The sequence below is a fragment of the Hyposmocoma kahamanoa genome, unplaced genomic scaffold (genome assembly GCF_003589595.1).
Source record: "Hyposmocoma kahamanoa isolate Upper Pololo Valley unplaced genomic scaffold, ASM358959v1 102, whole genome shotgun sequence".
NCBI classification, from domain to species: domain Eukaryota; kingdom Metazoa; phylum Arthropoda; class Insecta; order Lepidoptera; family Cosmopterigidae; genus Hyposmocoma; species Hyposmocoma kahamanoa.
Window position 1 is genome coordinate 15,878,443 of NW_020653337.1, and position 18,534 is coordinate 15,896,976.

The window sequence follows — 18,534 nt, forward strand, 5'->3', positions numbered from 1 at the left end:
AATTAATTAACATAGTTTCTTTTAAATCTTTTTTAATTTTTAATAAACATGAATCTTTTAATTTTAGTTTTGAAGCTAGGCTTGCTGTACGTTTACACATGGGAATTTCTGTCTAGTCTTTTAAAAATACTGCCTAAGTAGATTCGGTCCCTAAAGTAATATAGTACGTAGGTACTTACTGAAATTCAATCGAAAAAAAAACTAATTTACCTGTTATTCCGATTGTCGCGTTGTCAACACCGTAAGACAAAACAGTTTACAATTGTAGTAAATTAAAAAATACCGAAATAAATCAAGTTCATAATTATGTTGCGCTTTGACTGCAGATTCTTGCATGTAATGTTTATGTTCACTACCGCATTATATTTAGTTAACGTTACCTTTAGTCACAAACACAAATTCAAATCGCAGAAAGGAAAGAACTAGGAGGCGTTTGCATACAACATTAAAGTATAAGTAGAAAACCACTTCTATTACAGCATTTATTTAACCGCCTTTGCACTGAAAGCGCTGAACACTGCAACCCCTTTGTAATTTCAAATTATAATAAAAAATGCAAATTAATTTTGAAACGGCAAAGTGCGCCATTTACTTTGCTCTTTTTCGTAAGTGTGATTGTTTTGTTGCAGTTCAGACAGCATCTAAAAGTTCCACTAAAGAATTGTAAGGTTTTCCAAGCAAAAATACAACTTTATGGTGGTGAAAACTAAGCGTTTATTATCGATATATCAATAATAGTTACGTTATTGACAAACGTTCCTATATTAAAATCGATAAGTGACGTGGTTGTCTTTGTCTCGGAGTAGGGGTGAATTTGCTTTGAAAACTTAATCTGGAAAAATCCAATCTGTTATTTTGTATCTTGTTCATTGTGTAAGTCTCTAAGACATTTTTGTGCGATTTAACGAACAATACATTTATGCCTATGTCGGCAAGGACGTAAAATACGCCATTGCGTATTGGGCGCGTCGACGGCGACGTGTGTCGTAGCCAGCCGACGACAAAATGGCGTTTCGCCGTTGGCTTACCTATTAAGTGTAATGCGGTGCTATAAGATCGGCGTAAGCCGATTTTGTGTCAACTAGTTTGGTTGAACCCTAAGAGTACAACATGAAAGTAATTTGCATAAAATTTTTGCCCGTAACGTGTATGTGGAAAGAGCAATTAAATATTCGATTTAAAGTTAACAAATTACACGCAGGGTTTCAAAAACGTTGGAACACGCGAGTATGAATCATGTGCTTTCTTTGGATACTTCTTATATTGGTCATGGAGTCGCGTTCTCTCAAGAATTATACTGAAGGTAAAGATAGTGTGGTCGAATAAACTCTTAACTAGTGAAAAACCGATAACCCCTAATGATTATTATGATGACTTGCTTTCAGTGACGAAATTGGTTGTGCATGGTGTACACGTAGATATAGAGCAGTACCCGTATACAGCGCAAGTGATAATAGAAGAATCCTCGGTGTGTGGTGGTGCTATCATCAGCAACCGCGTTATTGTTACTGCTGCACACTGCCTCGTCGACGATAACAATAAACCGCTAGATCCTGACCTTATCGAAGTATACCTAGGTAATATGAAAACTGTACGAAGTAGCTCAGACAGTTTTGAACTGTGCCACTAAAATAATAAATAAATACATAATATTATTATTGTTATATGCGGCGAAATTATTGCATGGCTGATTAGGGTGAGAAGTACTTTTTCTGTTTATAAGTAGCTGTTATTCACCCTTTAAAATTGATTTGTGGGGTGCAACATAATAACAAACCGAATAACATAAAAAAAATACTAATGTCACTAGAAGTTATTTCAAAACATGAGTCTGCCAATTCGTTTTATGATTCATTCATTCAGACATTCCATGTCAACAGTTGGTAGATCAATGATCAATAGCACTGTTTTTGCAGGATCAGAAATCGCAATGCAAGGAGCACATTACGATGTGTGTAAATTATTTAAACATCCAAAATATGAAAATAATACTGAACAAGATTATTTCTGGGATATAGGTCTTTTATTGCTATCAAGACATATAAAGCTGAGCAGACGCGTTGAAATTGCTACGATCGCCCCCACTTCTAAATGGAGGAATGTGAGAAACACTATGACAATTGCTGGTTTTGGCACTACCGATGTGAGTCTACAAGATTACTACAGAAAATGGAAATGTATTTTTAAATGAATATTTGTCAACTGGATTGATCGGATGTATGTAATATTATGGACATAGTGTGTTGAATGGACATAGTGCTTAAGTCGCAAAGTGACTAGAGCGCACTTCACTTACACGGGGTAATTTTTCAAATACTCACAACCTTGTAGGGCTATAATATAAACTTATAGATTACTAACGTCATAAACAACAACTTTTATTCCGTGACCTTTGACAAAACATGATAAATATACCAAAAATAAACTTTTAAGTTTTTTGTACTCTCTGACAGTTTTTAGATCTGTATTTGGTAGTACGGTATTAAGTTCAAATAATATAATAACGCACACACTCAACATAGCCCCGCACTAGGGAAACCCTGTGTCCCGGGTGTCATAGACACATACACACAGACGACCACATTTTTTAATAATTACATCCAAACTCACGAGAGAAATAAATGTAGGCCATACAAATATTTCTCACGGCCCGGGAATCGAAGCTGGGACCTCTGCGTGGCAGTTCGGCATGGTAACCGTTCGGCCATGGAGGCAGTTAAAATGAGCAAGCGTCCTCCCGGACGACTCTTTTTTTATAATATGAAATGACGGGACGTAGACACACGTCTGGTGATATGCTACGCGCCTGTCGCTGCAGTGCCACTCTGAACTCTAACGTGTCTGTAATTTCACATGGCACATGTGACTTGTCACTTAGGTCTCTTGTTTCTTATTATTTTGCACAGAGCTATCACCGTTTAGGGAGATCTATTTCAATATTTTTATATTTACATCAAAGTAAAATCTAACGAATTATTCAAAATTATGGGACAAATGTTGTTGTTGTTATACAGTCCTGGGAGGTTGTTAGTATTTTACAAATAATCCTGTATATTGCAATTGCTACTTCGGGAAATTTGCAGTTGGATCCAAGGGATTGTTTTTTGTCTTTGTTCGATCTTTGTATCAATAATAATAATAACAAATTATTGCAGAATTTTCACAAAAAATAAATGAATATGTATTAGTAAAAACATCATCATATTCAATTCAATAAAAATATGATACTGCACATAGGAAATCAAACAATTTTTCCGGATTTAAATCGCGTATATTTGTTTTTTCAAACAAACCAACGTTTCGGGCCCTTTACCCGATACGTTTGGTTTGTTTGATTTTTCATAAATATACGCGATTTAAATCCGGAAAAATAATTTCATTTCCTATGTGTAACAATGGCGAAAACGTAAGAACTCTATATATAACATTGCAATTTATTGTAATGTTTAAAAAATACAGAATACAGAAGAACTGACGAAAACGATGAAAGCGACACGAATGAAATACGTTGACTCAAGGATTTGCAACCTCTCCCAAACTGGTGGCAAAGAAATGATGCCGGTGCCTAGTCATATGTTCTGCATGGTCGGATTAACATGGACAAGCGACTGCCGGGGCGACTCTGGTTCCCCCATTACATGGAGATCGTATGTATTAATCCGTTTTTCTTAGCGCTAACATAGACTTACAGGCCAAAACTTAGTTTTCATGGGGTTCTTGTCCAGGTTGCGCCAGATGTCCAGAAACGTAGTTCGTCTTACGGGGAGACTCATTTCATACACTCCGCCGTGCAAAACTATAACTCTATACTCTCTTTTGATTTACATTTCTAAAAGAATGAACTGTGTCTGTTGATGAACTGATCTCGTATTATTTTTTCTATAGCCCCGCACTAGGGAAACTCTGTATCGAGGGTGCCATGGACATACACATAGACAATCACAAATTACACCCAAAGTCACGAGGAAAATAAGTGCAGGCCATACAAATATTTCTCCCGACACGTGAATCGAACCCATGAATAAAAAACATTTCAGTTTATTTAATGCAATTTTTTAATCTTTTGTGTTGAGTATATTGAGTTTCTAGAAACTTTATTTATGGAAATCTGTTGCGGCGCGTGTTTCCTTATGCCTAAAAAAAGTTATTGCAGAAGTCGTAGTCTTATGTCGATACCATGTCAGAATTAGTAGAGGCGAAGCTGCAAAGCCTTGAACACCGCCGTAAAGTTGCCTGCTTATCGGTATTCTACTATGGAGTGTGCGAGGGAATTGCACGAATTAATTCCGCCTTCCCCTTTCCGTCATCGGGGGATCAGGCGTAGGCTGGGGTTCCACCCCTACGCTATGGATATTCCAAAAATTCCCACGGAGCGTTTCGCTTCCACATTTATATGGCGAACGGCTATGGAGTGGAATTCCGTGCCTGCAAACTAGTTCCCTGAACGTTATAACATAGACATTTTCAAGGTGAGAGTGAATAGGCATTATTTAGGTATGCATGCTCCATCGTCGACTTCATCGTCACTTTCCTTCAGGTGGGACGAAAGTCAAAAGCACACTTAATTTTTAATTAAAAAAATGTACATTATGCCAACTTACTTACTTGGTCATTTTCTGTTTTGAATGTAAATAATCTTATTTTATGTACTAATAACATGCCCGATTTTTGTGAAAAAAAAAACAGAGAAACAAAAAACAAAATTCGAAAAAAACAAAACAACGAATTTTGTAAAAAATAATAAAGAAAAAAATACCAAAAAATTAAGTTGGCACAGTGTTCATTGGAGGTATCGATGTTAATAAGCCTTGTCTATTTGCGTTTCCTTGTTTGCAGATACATAGTAGGATTAGTATCACTTGGTCGAGACTCTCGCGATGGCTCCTGCGGTTCCGAAGGCATACCTTCCATGTACACTGACCTCACGTACTTTCGCTTGTGGTTGAAGCACCAAGTCAAAGAATTAGAATCTACATCTACGAAAGAATGTGAAATAAAAATAAGAACTAAAATACGATTGAGAGCTTCATTATCCAACTGTTAGAAAAAGTTGCTGTACAAGTGAATACCTATTGTAACGATAATTTTTAAGTATTTATTAGACAATTGAATTCAAGTAAATAAAATTTAATATTAATGTTTTAGTCATTTGGTATAAATGCTGAACTTTACATTAGTTTGTTATTATTGATACAAAGATCCACATAAAGACCAATAAAGAGCCACACGCTGGTTCGCGTCTAGTTGGGTCGGAGGAATTTTTCTGTGTTTGTTTGATCTTTGTATAATAATAATAACAAAACTAGTGGAGATTTTCCGCAAAACAAATGGATGAATATCATAGTAGTAAAACATGGTATTCAATAAAAAAAAAATTAAAATTCGTTATTTCTGTTATTTAAATATAGAGTCAAAAAGTATAACAACACCTGATTGACGCGGACTTCCCGTGTGCTTGTATGAATCCGTTACAAAATATAATATTTAAAAAAGAAACCGGTATGTTTAGGTACACCAGTTAAGCTGTGAATATTATGATTCTAAATGCATTAGGGTGTTTCTTCCGTTTCGTGCAAATTGATGATACTTCTAAATTTTAGAATTATTGTTGAAATGTTATAATTTTATGCGATTTTGTAAAAAGTGAATACTGTAATCTAATAAAGATTATACTTTCAATTCAATAATTATGAAATTATAACTAATTGAAATATCGCAGTGAGAAAGTAATGAGAACTTCATCGAGGGTAATGACAATAATAAAAAAGTAGGGAAGTTTGGTGCGACGGTAATGTGGGTGAATAGAAAGAAATGATAACTTTTGTTTCATATATCTTTTAAATGTTTTGTCAAATTATTTCTAAACAGTTCATTTAAGAAGTACCAGTAATATAATACTGGTAGTTTCTTTTTTTATGTTTATATGTTTCATATTGTATTTCTTGCGATCTTGAACTCTGTGGATATGATATAATAAATAAATTTCTAAACAATGCTTAAAAATATAATCGAAACATAACATCATATTAGCTAAATTCACCTTGTCAGTGTCAAAAATAAAATAGAAACAATTTAAAAACTTCTGTTCCAGTCAATTATACATTTAAAAAATATCCAGTTAGAAATTAAAACAAATATAATATATTATGAAATCTAAAAGAAATCTTTACGTGAACTTATAAAAATAGGTACAAAAAACCATTGACTTACAATGAATATTTTGATGTAATCCGTAATCAGACATTGTTAATCAGTACAACTAAAAATATTATCCTCCCAAAACACTTATTGGGAATTAAATAATCAATAATTTCTAAATTAAATATGACACAAGTTCTGTTTTCTCATGTAAACTAGAAAATATTTGCAAATTAATCTGAACTCCAAAAACTAACAGTTACTATTTTTTCACTTTTAGTTACCTTCATACACGTCCCATTTTTATTACTGCGAACATTTTCGCTGTAAGCTTCATTATAATTCATACATTTTATAAAATTTTCCAAATACTGTTATCCATATTCTTCTCTTTAGTATAAAACTGCTTATTTTCCCAATTAGTTAGTTAATCTCCGATAGTATTTTAACTTTTGATGGGTGTTGCCTGTTTGTAAATTCAATTCGAAATTAGTTGATGCTTTTGTACTGCAAATTTTTGTGTCATTTGATATTTCCTGAATTAGCCCTAGTGTTGTATTCTCATCTCATCCAGAAAACTCAAAAAAATTGTGCGTATAAACATCTTTATAGGGAGGAATATCAACGTGTCAATACCTTTCCCGTGATCACAAATAGTAACATTATCACAGAGAAAATAAAGTTTTCTCAGTCTGATTTTTAAGCATCCAAATGTTAAAAGAGCTCCTCAGTATATTTTACTGCTTTTAGGCCTGTTAGAAAACTTTTAGCTTCAATGTTATATTGAATAACAACACGAATCAATGTTTACTTTAGATCGGATATAACCCAAGAATGTACAAAACGAGTTTACGTCATTGCCAAAATGGACAGCTTGATCTGTACTACTCCGTCTTGGGCTCCTTTGCCATGTACACATTGTAAATAATTCTACGTAACAGTTATTAATTCTGGAAAATCATTATAGTATTAGCTAATCATAAAAAAAATATAGCTATTTCTGTATATCTGCTGCAATTCTAGTCACTACATTATCTTCGTAAAACTCTGTCATTAGTAGCTCTATTAAACTTTTTTTATAATATCAACGGAACGAACATGTCGCGCGCCTGATGGTCAGCTACACTCCTGTCCATAACACTTACAGTGCCACTCAGACCTTTAAATCGCAAAGATCTGAAGGGTATTGCCACTGCGCCTGTCACCCTGAGATATAAGTTGAGTGTACCTGTAATGTACCTGTAATTCCACCAAACTCTCACTGTACCTGTCTTTTTTCCTTTTTCTCCAGTACTGTAATTTCGTCTATGTTAAAAGTTTGTTTAGTAATTTTTTTTTGTCATAAAGATAGCAGTAAATTTACGTTTGCCCTCTTTTATAACCCCTTGTAGCCTTCTTTGATACTTCTTGAAATAATTTCCCCAAATATAAGCTTCCTTTTTTTAATTTTTCTTCGTATTTTTCATTACTCTATAAAGCGTTTGCTGAATTGCAGCCTCTTCTTTATTATTTTTTTTTCTATGTCATTCTTTACTTTTTAATTCTGTCTCTAATCCTATTAGTTTTTTGTGGCGATAGCAATTCAATAGTATAGCATTCTCTTACTTTTTCTTTTCATAATGTCGTTTTTATTTATTCTCCAAATTTTTCTTCGATCGTGCTCTTGTTTCTGTATTTTTGTTTGTTTAGTTTTCTTCGGCATTTTTAATAATTTTTATCTATCAAAGATATCTGCAGATATAAACACATGTTTTAACGCGAATAATATTAACGATTGTCATTAATACACTAAAAATAAAAGGGTTCCCCTGAAATACATTCTAATTACCATCATTTTGACCTCATTACATCACTTAAAATAACGACGGTAAACGAAGGTAGTGAGGTTTCGGACTGTTTTTAATTTTCTCCAAGATGATAAATAAATTTTGAGCTTTACGAACATTGTAAATTAGATAAATACTTACTGGTGTTGATAATTCACTACATCAGAGAAAATATGAAAAATACTTATTTATAAAAATGAAAGATATAAAGATGAAAGGAAAGAGAACGTATTCAAAATAATGTCCTCGCTAGGCACTTCACACGATTATATTTTTTTACCATAAACTTAGTCCTCGATTTTCTATGGGTACCTGAGGGATGTATGCGGGGCATAGTAGCGGTTTAACAACGTTATAGGTCATATACAAACTCTCTGTTAGAGATACTTTCAAAGCGCAGTTTAACAAATGTTCAATTATTCAAATACTATTGAGATTGTTCAATTAAATCAAATTGCATTATACGTACTCGACGTGTGTTTAATGTATTTATTTATAAATTAAGTATGTTTGTATTTAATATTTTAGTTTTTCTTTAATTTTAACATTTATCAGGAAAAACAGGAAATGGACGCCGAAGGAGGTGAGATTTGGGACAGTGTTTTCAAGTTTATTTCATTAACAACGTTTCTGTAATCATAAGTACTACATACTACATATTACTATACATGTAAGCAACATACTATTATGTCCCGTAAAAAACGTGAATTTTACATTGGACGCAGAATATGCACGAAACGGAAGAAACACCCATTAATTGAAAGCTAGCGCTAATTAAGGGTGTTCCAAGGACAAAAATCAACTGAAAATAATACTTATTATTTAGATCTGTTCACAGTAGTATAAAGTAGCCAAAAGAACAACACAAACTACAGATCGCTAACCCATTAAATGCACGAGACTGAAGTTTTGCGTAACAGATTCTAAAAGTGTACTGCTTAATAAAGCACTTATCGACGTGCAGTTGTGTTTGCATCATTCCGCAATCGTGGTAGTATATCTTCGCAAAGAAATGGTGCCACTACTGTTCTCTACCTTGGTAAACTGGTAAACACAAGACCATCGGCATACAGAAGAAGACAAGGGCAGGTTTTTTAGCTTAGTGACCAAGTTATTTATAAAAATTATGCAAAATATTGGTTCCAGGTGAGATCCCTGGCGAGCTCCAGATTTCATTTCAATAGCACTGGGTTTGAGACCCTTGACGGCAACCAGCTAACTGCGGTTCATCAAATACGATTTCACCCATCTTAAAAGACACTACGAACTCCGTACCATGAGAGCTTTCGACAAAGCAGCGCATGGTTTACTTTGTTGAAGGCTTTCCGGTAATAGGTGCACGTTGCATCCTGTTGTCCATCTTTAGCAAAAGCTGAACACAGGACATTTTATAATCGAGTAGGTTTGATACAGTAGATTTATCTTTCACAAAATCATTGCTGACCTGCGAGTGATGACTTCACATGAAAGTAGATATATACACAACGGACTCAACGGAAGATGTGGTCTGTGACGGACTCGATACTTTGACAAATTCAAATTTATAATTGTACTCCCATAGCCGAGATACAAATTCTCAATGCTGGTATAAAAACATCAATACGTAAGTACTGCATTTCACAAAGTTATTTCAATATAGCACAAGAAGGCTGTGATGAATGCACGAGAATACTACTAAAATAATAATGTGGCATTGATGCGCCGACAAGGCGGGAGTTGCCCTACTTGTCTTATACTATGCTTACACGGTGAGTCTTATCCTGTACACAGTAACAGTAACAGTGATTGAATAAACTTCGAGTGATTTGTCGCTATGCCGTAAACTGCCTTATCCATTTACATATTCATTGGACTGAGGGTATCTTGTTCGACATGCTGAGTTTATGCTACAGCGCAATATTTATCTATACTTGTGCATATAGTACACACCTATATTATGTAGTCTTTGCGTTTATTCAAGCAATATGAAAAGCGTATGGCTGATTGCAGCATTGATTTTACAAAAAATAAGGACATAATTCAATCAAGTGAAGTGAACAGTATTTGGGGCAATTCAATTACTCGTATATAAAAAGAAATATTACATCACACCTGTTAACTTTTGCTAGGCATTTGCTCCTTACCAAAGGGTTGCAGATTGAAAATGAAATATATATTTTCTTGCAACCTTTTTTTTTGACTAATTTTCCTATTCATACTTTTTGACTATATTAATTTGATGCTTGTATAAAAAATTATATAGTTCGTTTCTCAACTGAGAAGTTGACGTCTACGTATCCTTTGCCTCTAATTTCTAAATTAGAGTAAGAGTATTTTTTTATAACATCAAGTGACGGGACGAACAAGTCGTGCGCCTGATGGTAAGCAACACGCCTGTCCATAACAGTTACAGTGCCATTCAGAGCTTTAAATTGCAAAGATCTGAGGGGCACTACCACTGCGCCCGTCACCCTGAGACATAAGTTGACAAGTCCCATAGACCTGTAATTTCACCAGCACCCTTACCCTTCGAAACCGGAACACAGTAATGTTGACACTATAGCTTGGCGGCAGAAATAGAAAAGGTGGCAGTACTACCCAGGACGAACTCTTTCACAACGAGCTCTACTGGTACTAAAACACACAGTAGTTCTCGCTAAACGATGAAGGAATTGAGGTAGCATGGAGGACTATGGGCCAAAAAATTCTCCTTAGTGATAATCCGTGTCTAGAAGTGGGACATATGTCATAATGGCTAGGCATTGATGATAATTTTTTGAAAGTCTGCCAGATTTATTTGGCATGGGAATCAGTCTTACTTCGTTAACTGCTACAAACACTTCTGCTTACGCATTTTAAGTACCGAGGTAGTTAGTCCATTAAGTATGATATTAAAAGTAGTACAGAACTGATCACCATTTTTAAAGATTTGCGAATCATGAAGCTACATGTGAGATTTTGTAACCTCAAAATCAGCTATTCGTTTTGTCCTTCACGATAATTTTTATATGTTTGTTAAACTGTAATTCATCAATAATCAGGAGTAAAACATGGAACTAATTTGTCCTTACCTTGTATGTATAAAGAGCAATTAAATATTCAATTTAAAGTTAACATATAACACGCACGATACTCAACGTTGGAGCACAATACTATGAAATATGTTGCTTCTTTGGATACTTCTCATACCTTGTATCGGATCGAGTGTAGGCGGTAATGGTACTAAAGTTCAAACTTGTCGTACTATTGAGAAGTATGTCAATAGTACCATAATTACTTAGTAGAGAATTAAATTAAAACATGTGTGTGTAAACGTCTTTGTTGCAGTGAATAAGTTAGTGATGAACGGTGTATCAATAGACATAGAACAATACCCCTACACAGCTCAAATTATAGTGCATGTTGGTGATGATGTGGGACTATGCGGCGGCGCCGTCGTCAGCAAACGTGTTGTTGTCACTGCCAGTCACTGCATCTACGCAAATGATCAAATAATACCAGCTGCAGACATTGATGTTTTGCTCGGTAATATGCCAACTGTTGAAAACTGATCAAAGTATCAGGGTTATCCTTCGACTTATCTAGGATAAGGCGGAAATTTCCGGTTCTAATAAATACCGGTTAATTCCTGTACTGAGGTGGATGAGCCAGTCCCGGTGCTCAGATTCTAGGCTCCCTTACTTTCGGTTCTAATAAAAAAAATTGTATTGTGTTCTTTACATATTCTCTATTGCATATAATATATAACAAACTAAAACCGCCGAGGCCTAGAAGACTGATAGCGTAAAACCTATACCAAAAAGAAGAGTCGACCTGTTGCCATTAACTCTATCTCATCACCTCCTTCTTACGGCTTTACTCTACAACGATCTCCTCCAGATCCAGTTCGAAATACGCCGTGACCAGACCGAGGACCTTCGCGCATTTGAACGAAGCCTTAATAAAATTAATAAAGGCATAACGTAGCGAGTACTCACCGTGTATTTCGACTAACTAAGAGGTTTTTTGTCGTGTTCTATATTACTGACTTACACAAACTGGATATCAAAGTGTACTAACTAGACGAGCGTGTATTTTTCTATTCTTTCTTCACAGTTCAGCAGGTGAGATTGATAGATAGGTAACTCATTTACTTGCTGAATAACAGCACATTACATGTGTATACAGCATATGATATAGGTACAATGGTAGAAATAAAAAAGTCTAAGGCTAAGGCGGTTTTCCGATATAGTCCGAAATGTTATATTATCGGGGTGTACAGTTGAGTGTCACAGCAAAAAAAGCCTAACAGAGCACTATGCTGCGATTCGATAGAATTACGACGCCAATGATACTGCCAGGACCCAAAGTGAGCCGGTAAAAAATAAGTAATTCAGAATAGTGAAACAATACAGTGACAGAATTTAAGTATGTAAATTGTAATGCTAATAAAGAAAGATGATGACGAAGAGGTAATTGGAAAATAAAGAAAAAGGCGACAGGTCACAGGTATGAGTGTGAGTGAAGAATTGGATGGTTTGTAGATGAATGATGGATGAATGGGTGTTTAGTTTAGTGGTGTATTTGTGTGTGTAAGTTGTGTAGGCATATACTCGTAATAATAGAGTGGAAATTGTGGACCCAATTAAATAAAAACTGTGTTTCTTTATTATACGATATTATTTTAAGTAGTATGTCTGAAAAACCAGGATTTATCATATGTTCAATTCTTGTAAAATGTACCGAGAGTATTGGGAGTATAGGAACTCAATTGACCTCAATACTGGTTTAGCATGCCCTAGTCCATGTATGAACTTGCGTTTTGTTGAAGGTTTTGTACCTTCAAGAAAACGCAAGGTCATATATGCAACGTGTTATTTCAATTATAATATTTGTATAGAATTTTACATGTAAAAAAATATTTCAAATGTTCACTAAACTTATAAATGTAACAATTACTTATTAACTACCCCATAACAAATCGAACATTGTCCAAAAATCAAGAAAAAAATTACACGAAGCGTAAAGTAAGAAAAGAGCCTGATAAATCATGAAAAACATAATTTGCTATACGTTGCTTAAATTGTTGAAATTTCTACAGCGATGAAGCATGCAAAAAGTTTAACTATTTTAACTGTTTATTTATAAAAAAAGAATGGTTAAGTTAAATATTTCGAGACTTGGCTTTTTTCAATATTATTAAACACAAAACGCATACACCCGCCATTGTCGTAAATTGTTATGAAACATTGTTATTTCTTGGGTTTTCTTTGCGATTACATAAAAAGAAGTATTTTTTTTTAATATCTCACCAAAAAATTTAATAGGTCGAATTATCTACTTAAAAATAAACTTAACTACCTTTAGTGGAGTTGCTAGGTAACTAAACCCGTGTGACTTACTCCTCCAGTCTGACACCCGTTACAATTTTGATATTTGAATGAATAAAAAAATACAATTACAACTCAAACGACTACTGTAAGTAAGAGTAATCTAATGTAAAGCAGCGACCTTGCCAAATATTATTTTCTTCCAATTAACCTTAACATTTAATTTCTTAGATATTAAGTTACAGATAAATATATTTTTTTTAGAAATATATTATATTCCTCAGATATTGAATTTTTTACAGATCAACGTGAGTACCAGTTCTAGGGATTTGACGAATATTTTGAAATTAACTTCTGACTTCTGAGTAAGTTGCAAAAATAACAAAGAAATAACAATGTTTATTGCAAGCTCACCTTCAGTTAGATTGAACAATTTTTTTAATTACATACACATTAATAGTAACATGGGCGTATCACGTAAACGTGAGATTCGATTTGAATGTCTTATATCTTTTTAATATTTATAATACGACTATTATCTACTTTATTATTTATTTGTCCTATGATTCAGCTAAAATATTCAAGTGTTATTATTGTTTTAAAACAATTAGATACATTTGAAAAACTTCTTTCTTATCCGCCCTTATTGCACCAAACCGGCAAATTAATGGGGCATTCGTTTTATTTTTGGTTTTTAAGTAAATTGTGAATTAGTCTTATTTAAAAGTTACATTGAAAAAAATTTAAACGCATTTTTTATCATTCATTAAATTCGCTGGATTGAAATGAATCAACAGTATCATCTTCGGCAGGTCTCACTGGCCTCCTAGATGCTCCATGTTGAGGATGAACTCGCTCGTTTCAGACTTTTTTTTTACATTAAAATAAGTTTTTACAAACTGCAGGTGGTAACGGTTCCGAAATTTAAACGCACATTTATAATCTATGCCACAAGGACGGAGCGCCACCTTCTAAATGAATGAAAATTGCGCCATCTAGAAGGGAGATCGAAATGAGTTTTTGTCACAAGATAGTGTTTTATATGTTTTAATGCAATAACATCAAAACGGGCTTTGGGTGCCGAATGCCCTTGTTTCCAATGCTTCTATTGCTTATGTTCTTGCTCCTTAGACATATCCGGTAAAGAAAGAAAATATATATAAGTAGATATTAAAATTTATTCTTATTACATATAGGTAAGCATAAATTAAAATATTACAAATTATTTCCATAGGATCAAGTTATTCAATGGCCGGCACTCCATATGATGCATGTAAAGCATTGAAACATCCAAATTACGCAGAAAACGAACACTATTATTTCTGGGATGTGGGCCTCATATTGTTAACAAGAAAGATTAAGCTTAGCAAAGCAATCAGTATTGCAACAATCGCTGACTATAGTGCATGGCGGAACGTGAAATACTCGATGAGCATTGCTGGCTTCGGCAAGACCGGTGTGAGTATGAGTATATAAGGGATTACCCAAACAGGGCCCCCAGGGATATTAATTTAAATCATATAAGTTCTACGTCGATAGCATATTAATGGTAGGATTTTGTGCGTTTGGTATTCCGCTAAAATTTAAGAGTAGTGGCTTGCCAGCGACTAGCCATCTAGCCACTTCGCACGAAACGTTTCGCTTCCACATTTATATGGCGAGCGGCTGGGGAATGGAATTCCCTGCTTGCGGACTTATTCCTCGAACCCTATAACTTGGACCTTTTTAAAGCGTGAGTGTAAGCATTATTTAGGTGTGCATACTACATCATCGACCTTATCATCACTTTCCATCAGGTGAGATGGAGGTCAAGTTCGCACAAAAAATACTTTTACGCTACGTTTTATATGCATAAAAAATACTATTCCACTGTCATTGCAATTTTTTTGGTATTCTGCTCCATGACACGTCGATGACGTAGTTGATTATTATGTAAAAAATCATTTGAAGATTAAATTGCAGATCCAATTAATCAGCAATTTAATCTTCAAATTAAGACATGTATAGTAATTTCCATGATAGTTTTAGTAAGGCAACATAGATCGTTAGTGATTGCATGACTGAATGCCATCATTGCCATACCAATGATACTCAACTGCCATTGCAACTAGATATTAGCAGAATAGCAAATATTATCATAATTTGCAATATAATATCGGTGGAGTCTCAATTGAATTACAATGATCCAGAGGTTTCAAGAACATTAGCAGACTGGGAGCCTTGGTTGCGGCTACACGTTGCAGTGATACGGGTTCGCGTTCGGTATTCTTAATTATGCATTGCGTCTAAAGGTTTAGCTAGAGTTCTCAGTCTCGTTGCTTTTAAGCGTCTCTGGAAAAAAATTAAAACTCGTTGTGGTAGCTTCGGTTCTAGTAGCAGTAGAGCTCCTTGTGAAAGAGTTCGTCTAGGGAAGAACTGCCACCTTACACATTTCTCCCGCCAAGCAGTAATGTCAGCATCATTGTTTCGATTTTGAAGGGTTAAGAATGCTGGTGAAATTACAGGCACATGGGACTTATTAACTTATATCTCAGGGTGACGGGCGCAGTGGCAGTGCCCTGCAGATGTTTGCGGTTTAAAGCTCCGAGTGGCACTGCAACTGTTATGGATTGGTGTGTAGCTTACCATCAGGCGCACGACTTGTTCGTCCCGTCACTTAATATTATTAAAAGTGGTCTCGAAAATTTCGAAAAAACGAGATTTTCCAGACTATTTTAAAAGTAGGTTTCCGTATCTATAGCATTTTGAGCATGTAGGTATTTGAGCAGTTACAACAACCATGATATTTTTTGAACTTCATTACTAAATTTTATTTAAGTAAAAAGATAGCATATGATAGCAAAGATAGGAAGTAAGTAAGTAGAAAGATAGCACGTAGTTGAGTTTTCAAAGCTGCTCGTGTAACAATAAAATCAGAATCTATTACAAAAATAAATGTGCCTACTCCTAATACCTAGTACGATTATCTTTTCAGTATAATCTCAAAACCGAATCTTTTTTAACTGATTTTAAAAAAGGAGATGGTGATGGTAAAATGAATGTGACCTAATTAACATACAGATAATTTTATGGCGCGAGTTGACGCAAACGAAAACTTACTTTTAACTAACTTTAGTCATCTGTCTCTTTCGCTATTAGTAAGAAAAGGACAACAAATCCGAAGTAACAAGAGATAAGGAGAAGTAGTTTCCGTGTTAAGTTTGATAAATTCAAAGACGATCCAGAAACATGCAATGTAAATTGGATATTAGTTTAGAGCTGGCATGTAAGTCGACCCTTACCACTGTTATATAACTTAAATTGCATAACATTTCAACTAAATGATGGCAATTGGTTCGTTATGAAATGGATAACGATATATTTATATCAGGACTACATTTTTTTGTTATGATATCATGTGTGGTGAGCGACACATAACATTTGCAGTGCCACTCAGAGCTTTAGTTACTCGTATTTCTTATTATTTGAAGCCATGATAACCTAATAGTTTGACCTACTACCTCTCAAGCAGAGGGTCGTGGTTTCGAATCAGGGTTCGCACCTCGTGAGTTTCTCGGAATTTATGTGCCAAATTTAATTTGAAATTTATCACGAGCTTTTCGGTATTTCACAACCCTCGGAAAACGTGTGAAGTCCCCAACCCGCATTGGGCCAGCGTAGCGGACTATGGCCTAAACCCTCGTCTGAAAGGAGACCCGTGTCCAGCAGTGGGTCATATAAATGAATTGATGATGATTTCTTATTATAAAGGAATTAACTGATATCCATGGCTATTTATATTAACTGCCTCCGTGGCCAAACGGTTACCATGCTGGACTGCCACGTAAGAGGTCCCGGATTCGATTCCCGCGCTGCAAATATTTGTATGGCCTACATTTATTTCTCATGAGTTTGGGTGTAATTTGTGGTTGTCTATGTGTGTTTCCATAACATCCGCGATACAGGGTTACCCTGTTGCGGGGCTATGAGTGTGTGCGCGTTATTATTACTATTATTATTTATATAATATAAACTCAACCGTACCCATGGGACCTGTAAAGGGCCCGAAATGTTAGTTTGTATGAAAAAACAAATATACGAGATTTAAATCCGGAAAAATATTTATTATTTATTTAAACACTTTATTGTACCACAAAGTAACTTATAAATTTTCAGAAACAATTTAAATATTTGTGTACAAAGGTGAACAATAGTTTCATTTCGTGTGTAACAATCGCGAAAACCTAAGAACTCGATACTTCCAGGCTATTAATCAGCGTCATCTAGATATAAGATGGGATTTAGTAAGATGGAGATTAGCAGATCTCTAGAGTTTATTGATCCATGTATCTACTTTAGTTTTACAAAACAGCTACATAATTATTTTTGATGTTGTTTTTTTTATGATACCAAGTTCAGGACGAACAAGTCGTGCGATTGGTGGCAAGCGTCACGCCTGTCCAGTTGTAGTGCCACTCGGAGCTTTAAATCGCAAAGATCTGAGGGGAGTTGATAAGTTCCATGTGCTTGTAGTTTCACAAGCATTTATACAATACCGGAACGCAGTAATTCTGCCAAGGTCACATTACTGCTTGGAGGTGGAAATAGTTATAGTGTAGTACTTCCCTGGACAAACTCAACAATGAGTTCTACTGCTATCTGCCAACATTTTCTTATGGATAACAAAAGTGTGCTGCCATTAATTTAAGTCTAGTTTGTTTTTTGAACGAACAGTGAACATTAATGTTAAATTTGTCAACACAATTCCTTCGAAATCTATCTTAGTTATATGTACTATCATTTGCTTACTCAACAGAACACAGAAGACAGGCCTGACAGACTATCAGTGACCCGAATGCAATACGTTGATAAAAAAATTTGTAACGCCTCTCAAAATATTGACACAGAGGCGAGGCCTGTACCTGATCATATGTTTTGCATGGTTGGCACCACGACAACCAGCGACTGCCCAGGTGACTCCGGCACTGCCATTACTTGGAAGACGTATGTTACTTATTATTTTATTTTGTAGCATTTTATATCAAGGCGCGGTACTTCCACCTCAGAACCTACATTTTAGGAGGCGCTCCCCACAACTCACCTCCTAAAATGTACCGGGACCGCCCCTCGCGTCCAGCAACCTGCGCTCTATAATTAATACGAGTAAAATAAGAAATTAATAAGAGAAAATTTATGGAAAATTTGATACAAATCCACCGTCGACAAACGCCTGATGGCGACAGACGAGGCAGCGGGCGTCGCGGCGTGTTGTCAAACAGATGGACAATTTTTGGATAAATGTG

General features: G+C 35.1%; 2 protein-coding genes across 2 annotated transcripts in view; both read left to right on the forward strand.

Moving 5' to 3' along the window:
• The first annotated feature begins 1,269 nt into the window (after positions 1 to 1,269).
• On the forward strand, positions 1,270 to 5,066 carry LOC113233867 (trypsin 3A1-like). Its single transcript, XM_026469094.1, has 5 exons — positions 1,270 to 1,303; positions 1,386 to 1,577; positions 1,917 to 2,143; positions 3,460 to 3,647; positions 4,837 to 5,066. Exons 1-5 carry the CDS (start codon positions 1,270 to 1,272, stop codon positions 5,042 to 5,044), a joined length of 849 nt encoding a protein of 282 aa, XP_026324879.1. The 3' UTR covers positions 5,045 to 5,066.
• A 6,068-nt stretch (positions 5,067 to 11,134) lies between these two features.
• LOC113233877 (trypsin epsilon-like) overlaps positions 11,135 to 18,534 on the forward strand; it is a 9,653-nt gene continuing 2,253 nt past the window's right edge. Inside the window, exons 1-3 of the mRNA XM_026469104.1 lie at positions 11,135 to 11,468; positions 14,487 to 14,710; positions 18,048 to 18,235. Coding sequence (XP_026324889.1) covers positions 11,285 to 11,468; positions 14,487 to 14,710; positions 18,048 to 18,235 — 596 coding nt within the window. The 5' untranslated portion in view covers positions 11,135 to 11,284. The remainder of the gene's footprint in view (positions 11,469 to 14,486; positions 14,711 to 18,047; positions 18,236 to 18,534) is intronic.